Raw genomic sequence first — 8310 nt, forward strand, 5'->3', positions numbered from 1 at the left:
TGGGTGCTTAGATTGGGGAAGGAATCGTTTCTTCCTTAGATATCTGGGAAACGTCTTGCACAATAGGGCCTCCAATTGATTTGAAGCTCTAGCCACTACTGCAATACAAGGAATAACTAATAATAACAAACCATCAGAACTTGTTGAAATTCATTTGCTTTAAGGAGAAAGAAACCTGTTCCAGACTAGAGACATTCTGCATAATATATATATATATATATAAAATATAATTAATTAATATATATTAATTATATATACAAAGCACAGCGGCTGATCCAGGTCTCAAGAGTGACTTCTTTATCTACATCTGACACTTCTGAGAAATATAATAGAAAAAAATCTAGTTAGCTGATCTGGGCAATTATTGAAGAATATTTGTTCGAGACAGAATAATCTGAAGTGTGTGTAAATTGCATTCACTTTTTAAATTTGATTTTATTTCTTGGCTTGAAATATGCCTATTTACACTAGTTTAAACTTAAGCCATAGATCAAGGGTCTGCCCTCAGTTATCCCAGCCTGAATCACTAAACTCTTTTGAAGTCAATGCAATTACACCAATAGAATCAGAATCAGACCCGCGAAGTTGAGCAGTGTGTAATATGCTCATAACTGGACAGGGTGCTGCAATTTGATGTTGGCTTGTGATGCTGTTTGCAATATTACCGGTCTGCACAGTACCTTCAGATGGGTAAAGATGCCAGTCACCAGCCCTCAGACACAGAGAATCAGACACAGAGACAGGAAAACCTGACACTCCTGGATTTGTGTGAAAAATTCTCAAAGAAAATTCTTTCTCTGCCTCCGGCCCCTAAACTCTTTGTGAATGGGGCCAGTGCAACATGTGGCCTTTCACCCCGCCCAAGCACCATTGCCAGACAGCCACACTCAGAGAATTGTTTGTTAATAGTCCAATTAGATAATTGCCATCTTTCACTCCTTTTGCTCTACATTTCCCATAAAGGAATGAATAAGGAGAGCAGCATGAAGAGGGCTTCTGCCCTGCAAGGTGACAAGAAGGGCTGGAGCATGCTCTTTGCACAAGGCCATTTGCTTGAATTGAATCATTGTAGCCTAATCAATGGTCTTATTGGATTACTGGCTGTTGCGGTTCTCAAAGATATTGTAGCAGAGACAATGAAATAGCCAGGGTAAAACTTTTTTTTTTATCCTTTAGTAGACACGCAGTGGAGATTTTTCATGGGCTATCTCTCTCTCTCCCTCTCTCCCCTCCTGGATCTATCTGAACACAAAGCTGGCTTTTTTTTTTTTTTTCCTTCAATGAGCAGGCTCTCCCAATTGGTTCAGTGTTTGTGAAGGTGCAGAATTAGCACACACACACACACACACACACACACACAAAGCAAGCCTCTGAACTGAATTAAGGAGAGGTAGGAGTTTAAGATGGCTGTCTGTGGAGAGATGTGTTCAGGAGGATTTCTGCTGGGCTGATCCTCGGCTTCCTTGGACAGACCCACTCCAGGGGAAAACTTTTTTGTGTGCAGTGGTTGGTTTGTTTCGTTTAGACTCCAGGCTGCTTTTCTGCAACTGCATGTTTCCAGCCTTTCCTAGCAGCTTTATTCAGATTTATTTGGCGTGTCTTGGATAAAGCCACTGTATAATCTGGAGGGTCAAAGGCAGACTGAAGAAAGTTAATAATGGCTGCTAATGGTGCTAACAATTCAGGGTGAATCTTGTCAAAAGTTTTTTTTTTCCGCCCCCCTTTCTGGAAGTCTCAGCCTTTTGATTGTGTGTTTCCTGAAAGCAAGACCAATCATTTCAGTTTATTCACTGGCTAAACTCTACTTGATTGGGGACAAGCACACAAACCATCCATTACGATCTGATATATTATCCAAACAATTTAGTGTATTCATGAGGTAACCTAAATGTGGAGGCTGCAAAATTACCCCTAATCAATTGAAACAGCGAGTGCGCGTCCCTCTGTGTGTGTAACAACTACATGTCTCTGTAATAAGGCAGACATTAAATCATTTTGGAGTTGTACTGTTGAGTACCTGATCACTGGGGCTCAGGGAAGCTGGACAGCCACATTAGGACGTAGGGATCGAGGAAGAAGCAAGCTGCCTTTCTGTTGGGATCAAAGCCGACCTTCCTTGCGAGAGGTGCTTTCCCAGATCCCCACCCGTCTGACTGCAGGCTGTGCAACAGCCAACCTAGACTTTCCTTTCTTTTCTTTTCTTTTCTTTTCTTCTTTGCTTTGTTTTATTGCACTACATGTTTGGGAAACAAGACAAAATGGACGTTAGATGCAATTCAGAGGCTGAAGCGAACCGGGTCTCGAAGAACGGACATAAAGAGGGCAAGGAAAGCAAAGGGTCTGAAGGAAATATTTCTACTTCTTTTTTGAAGGATCAGCAAGGGACTTATTCTGCCTCGGCCGTTTCGGAAGATTGTAATAAGAGTAAATCTAGTTCTGCAGACCCGGACTATTGCAGGAGGATCCTAGTTAGAGGTAGGAGTTTTGGAGGCATTTTGTGTGTGTGTGTGTGTGTGTGTGAGAGAGAGAGAGAGAGAGAGAGAGAGAGAGACCGGAATTCGAGTCTTATTTTTATTAAAAATATGTATGTTGGGGTTTCAAGATGTTCCTCTTTTCCTGCGGATACAGAGGGGGAAATACCGCTGTAGAGTGTACCGCAGCATCTCCAGAGGCAAGGGGTTCTAAGTCTATGGCTCTTTGATAGGGTCTGATTTAGTTTTTTATTTTTTATTTTTTGGTATCTTTTATTAATGTACGCCTTTGGTTCCTGGGAAAAGTTTATCTGCATTGCATTTCTTTCCCACTTTTCCTTGGGGCCTCTTAACCGCCAACCGTGGGGGCCGTGAAATGCATTTATTTACAGCCTTGCTTGATTCGCCATAGACTTTCCCAACGGTGCCCTCTTCTACAGAGAGCTCGGCGAGTGTCAGAGTCCCCCCCGGCGGGGCTAACGGTGCGCCCGAGTAATCTTGAGCAATGCCACGAATAAGCAGCGATCGCGGTTTAATTTTGTAACACCTACGATGCCCTTCCCCACGGAAAGTCCTTGCGCTCGCTGCTTCTGCACACCTCGGACGCTAGAAAGGAGATGCTCGGATAAAAATAGTGTATTTCGCCTTTTGCATCTCGGTGCATTTGTGGTGTTTGTGGTTTTGTTGGGTTATTTCATTCTGGGGAGGGGATATATATATAATGTAGGGGTTTCTGCTAGGTCCTCTGTCCCAGGGTCCATGATGTGAGGTGGAATTTACGGGGTTGACGGCGGAAGAACTATTCCCGAAGCAATCACTCTTTAAAAAGGAGACAGGAGGGACTGAATTGGGTTTCTGTATATTGACTGTTTTTATTTCCCTCCTCCCCATCCTTCGGGATCATTTCCCAGTCCACTAATGAAATGATTTGATAGTGCTCTGCGGAAATTACAGTTTTATTAAGGTGTGTGTGTGCAGGGAGGATAGAATTATAATAAAATCAGTGCAAAGGAGGCCTTGTAAACAATAATTAATCCTTGCGCGACCGATTGACCCTAGAGAGGGGTCAGGTTGAAACGATGTGGTTATCTATGACTTAAAGTGTATTGTGGAGGTAAAATTACGGAAAGCTAGGTTGGGAATGCTCTAGTGTAATCTGAATCGAGCTCTAGCATGACAGTTTTGCTAATCAGATTTGCCCTGCTTTCTTAGGCCGGTGCTAAAATAAAAGTGAGGCTTTTCTGTGTGGTTTGTTTTAATTTTTTCTCCCCCTCCGGGCATTTTTAAAGAGTAAAGAAGCGGCCATAAATCTCTCCTGCCATTCGGGGTGCGAGATGCACTTAAAGTCCAAAACCGCCGCATGGTGAAATGAAACATTTCGTAAGCTCGAAATGGTCCTGCCCAGGAGTAGCTGCTTCTGGGCTTGCGAGGCTTGCTACCCAATAATAACAATAACCCAGCAGCACCAAAGAATAACCCTACAGTGAATAGGGCCCAAGAACGCTTGGTGTTTGTTACAGCACTGAGATCTCTTAGTGAAATGTATTAAACGTCCTTAAAAAGAAAGTCGGGCTGGGGGAATTATTTACAGATCTCTGACCCGTAGCGCCTCCTCTTTTCCTGGGTACGGTATCCCCATGCCATGCCCTGATTTTACCAGCCCGATGGCCGCCTGGTTAACCTGGCTTTGGGTGAGGACGCGGGCTGAGAGCCTGCCCGGCAGCTCTTTGCATTGCTCCGAAAGCGGTTCCTCGGTGTAAAGTGACTGCGCGTTTCTTTGCCAGATGCCAAAGGTTCAATAAGAGAGATTATTCTGCCTAAAGGACTTGATCTGGACCGCCCCAAACGGACCCGAACGTCTTTCACCGCGGAGCAGCTGTACCGGCTGGAGATGGAGTTCCAGAGGTGCCAATACGTGGTGGGACGGGAAAGGACCGAACTGGCCCGGCAGCTCAATCTTTCGGAAACTCAGGTAGTGCAGAGAAAGCACCTGCTGCTAGGCACCTTTGAGACCTCTCCTCCCCCCCCCCCCCAACCCACCCTTCCCGAGTCCCAGCACAGACACATTCCTCAGGGATGCAGCTGAAGCCTCGTCCACATAAACACCTGCTCGCAGGCTTACATCGGCTAGGCAGGCAAAGGCAGTTTCTGTTTCCAGAGCCCACTGCCTGGTTCACACAGGATCACAGGCCTCCTGGCAGACACAGGCGCACACTTTGTGGCAAACCGTTTCCCCACCCCATAATAATCCCAGTGATCTGTGAATATTCACCCTCAGACACAACCTGACACGCAGGCTTACACACACACACACACACACACAGAGCTGCTACACCCTGAAAGAAAATAGGGAGGCTTAAAAGTAGCTGACAACTTGGTTTGGTCACAAACTGAGCTACAGAATGTAGCAAATCTCTTCTGGAACTCAGTAAATGCGGGCGAAGCGGTTTCTGATGAGACATTCGCTACACAATGCGCATTATCAGAATGATGCTTGGGGTGTGTGTGTGTGTGGGGGGGGAGAGTTGCTTTCAAAATGTGTGGCATTGAATTCCCGGGTGGGAGCTGGGGGTGGAGGGTGTCCAGCTTTGAAAGGCAATACAGTGTAAGCAATGCAAACCACTTTTCATAACACAAGTCCGCATGCAGGCAGCTGTCACTGTTTGCACGAGCTCCAATGCTTCCCGTGAGCTGTGGGTGGATTCAAATCAAGTTTTATGCCCTTTTCCACGTTAGACTGCGAGACTTTTTCAGACAAAAGTACGCTACCGGCAAGCATATAATCAACAAATACAGAGCTCATAAATGATTTTCTATTCGATATATTTACTTGCCCCTCTAAACGTCTCTTGTTTGATTTTGCCTGCTAATGTGTCTTTAAATTGAGTTGTTGTTGTGTTTGTTGTTTTTTACGTTTGGAGTGTGTGTGAGCGTGGGGAGGTATTTTCACAGAATCGCATGGGGAAAAAAAACCTGTCCATGTGCAATTTGGCGATGAAGGGAGCTGGAATCGTGCTGCGTTAAAATGGACTAATATACAAATTCTGCTTTGTTCTTAATTTCATTTTTACCTGGCGTGGGGGGTTGGGTTGCAACACCGGCCACATTTTAAGTTTTCAAGTGCAATTTAAAGAGAGGGGGGGAAAGTATCCTTTGCACCTCACAAGAATCAGGTCAGCATTGGCTGACCCACTGCAACTTTTTAGAGAGAGGGGTTTTGTTTTGTTTTGTTTTTTCCGCCCAGAACCTCTGTTGCAAAATAAGGATGAGCCAATTCCCTCTGTAATTTAGAGCCCCCTGATCTCCCCCTGCAGCGTCTAGCATAGGAGGTGACACGGGCCTTAAGTATTCTACGTGGGAAGGAAATACTGTATAGAAGAGACTCTGCGAAAGGGAACGATATTGTAATGCGACAGCGAAAAAGTAACTGAATTATTAGCTGCTTTGGGGAAAAACGCTAGACAATCCCCAGTGCTTCATAACGGAAAATAGATAGCCGGTAATTAGTCCTACTTGTGTAAGTGCGACTGAATTAAAACCCGTCTTATCAGATGTATTTATCTTTCATTCCTCCCTATTATTAAATGAACTAGGTTGGTGGACAATAGCGAAGTTTCTGCCCTGTTTGACTGCCTCTCTTTTTGTTCTGGGGGCTGAGCGAGGAGTTATTGACAGGGCAGTGAACAGAGTGTCCTGTATGATTGTGCAGTGTCCAGTGAATATTTATGTCCGTTCGAACAATTAAAAGTGCGAGGGGAAAAATAACCCCAAAGTCAGCGGGGGAAAAAGAACAAACTTCTAAAGCCTGGTTCCCTATGTCTGTTAAAAGATCACCCGGGGTAATAAATCCCTCTGACAAACTAATGAGCCTTTCTTTGCCGTGGGGCAGGTAAGGCAAGTTAAACAGTCTCAGAGGCTAGAGGAATATAGATTGTATTTCTCTGAGTTAAAATCGTATTTCAAAGGGGCGAAGGGGGATGCAGCCTGCTATGAGATGTGGGGAAAGGGCCGGGCAGCGGCACCAGGCCTTCTCCTCTGGCGTGGGAGCCGAGAACAGAGAAGAACCACGTTACTGTCACTGGATGAGCGTGTAACTCCACGCTGCCGGGGAGGGACGAGGAGCGGAATGAGCAGCCCCCTCTCCCCGAGGGTGCAGCTTCGGAGCCTGCTGGATTGTGCCGGGGGGTGCCACCCGCCCCAGGTTTAGGGCTGGCTCTGAAATAAAACCAATTTAAAGGGTCCGATCCTGCTACCATTGAAACCCATGGCGAAATTTCCGCTGGCTGCAGGAGTGGAGAACCCGGGCCCTTTAAGGTGCCTCCGGGTGCTACACAGCTCCCGAAGTCAGAACTCATAAATCCGAGGCAGGATTCCCCCTCCCCCCCCCGTCGTAAAAAATACAGCTGAGTGGTTCATTGCAACTCCCTAAGCCTCCTCCTCCCCCCGCCCAGACTCTCCGATGCGGTGTAAACTCCCTGATTCCGGAGTGCCCGGCAATGCTCAAGCCGGCGTCCATTGTCCAGTCCCAGGGCCGGGCCGGGGGTAAATGGAGAAATGCCGCAACCCCGGAGCCCCTTGGCCCCCGGGCTGCCCCCCCAGCCCTGCTCACCCTGTGCCTCTCTCCCCAGGTAAAGGTCTGGTTCCAGAACAGGCGCACGAAGCAGAAAAAGGACCAAGGCAAAGACTCGGAGCTGAGGTCCGTGGTGTCGGAGACCGCCGCCACCTGCAGCGTCCTCCGGCTCCTGGAGCAAGGCCGGCTGCTCTCCCCGCCGGGACTGCCCGGCCTCCTGCCCCCCTGCGCCACCGGCGCCTTGGGCTCCGCGCTGCGGGCCCCCAGCCTCACCATCGGCACCACGGGCACCACCAGCTCAGGGCCCGCGGGCGGCTCCCCGCACTCGCCGGCGGTGAGCAGCGCGGCTGGGCCCCCCCAGGCTGCGGGACTCCACGCCTCGCCCAGCGCCGGCCATAACCTCTTCAGCCTGCCGGTGCCCACCCTCCTGGGCTCGGTGGCCGGCCGGCTGTCCTCTAATCCTTTGACAATGGCCGGATCTCTGGCAGGAAACTTGCAGGAACTATCAGCCAGGTACCTGAGCTCTTCCGCCTTCGAGCCCTACTCCAGGACCAACAATAAAGAAGGCGCTGAGAAAAAAGCCCTGGACTGACTCTGAGTAACTCTATGTATTTATATTTATAGTATCTATTTGTGGCGATATTTATGGAATAATGACACGCTAGCATCTCATCAGCCCTCCCTTCATTCCCCCCTCCGCACACTCTCCTGCCCCCCCATAACAACCCCCCCCCACCATGCTTCCCGAGCCAGACTTATTTCCGAATGCAACAAGGAACGAAACTATGTTTAGAGGCGAAATCATGAAGTGGACAAACACCTCACCCAAGTGTAGCCGCTAAATAAACGGATTCCAGACCACACAGCCGGGACGCCATCACTGTTAGTGATGGAGACCCCTTTATTTTAGCGTGGGCGGGTGTGAGGGGGGGAAAGGCAGGGTGGGGGAGGTTTGCCAGCAGCTCAAAACCAAACATTTTGACTGCATTCTGAATCAAACCAGTGCAAACCTAACGATGATCCACGTTTTTATCTGGGAAAGGGACTGGGGAGGAGGGGGGAAATGGGAAGGGGAAGTTGTTTGCAGTTTAATCATAACCGTTTTGACTATATTCTGAATTAAACCAATGCAAACCGCTGGGGAAGTCGATTCCAAACAAACGGACATAGAAATGGAACCATCAGGTGGATTTAAATGTGTTGCCAAGACTTCAGTGACTCTAAGCACAAATTTGCTCAAGGTTTTGTGGCCCCATATATGTATATGAT

The 8310-nt window shown here is 47.7% G+C and overlaps 1 protein-coding gene across 1 annotated transcript; it reads left to right on the top strand.

Moving 5' to 3' along the window:
• Window positions 1–1576: 1576 nt before the first annotated feature.
• On the top strand, window positions 1577–7753 carry VAX1 (ventral anterior homeobox 1). Its single transcript, XM_074960039.1, has 3 exons — window positions 1577–2475; window positions 4256–4443; window positions 7100–7753. The coding sequence occupies exons 1-3, from the start codon at window positions 2238–2240 to the stop codon at window positions 7631–7633; spliced, it is 960 nt and encodes a 319-aa protein (XP_074816140.1). The 5' UTR covers window positions 1577–2237; the 3' UTR covers window positions 7634–7753.
• Window positions 7754–8310: the final 557 nt, after the last annotated feature.

Source organism: Natator depressus, chromosome 7 (genome assembly GCF_965152275.1).
Source record: "Natator depressus isolate rNatDep1 chromosome 7, rNatDep2.hap1, whole genome shotgun sequence".
Taxonomy (NCBI): Eukaryota; Metazoa; Chordata; order Testudines; family Cheloniidae; genus Natator; species Natator depressus.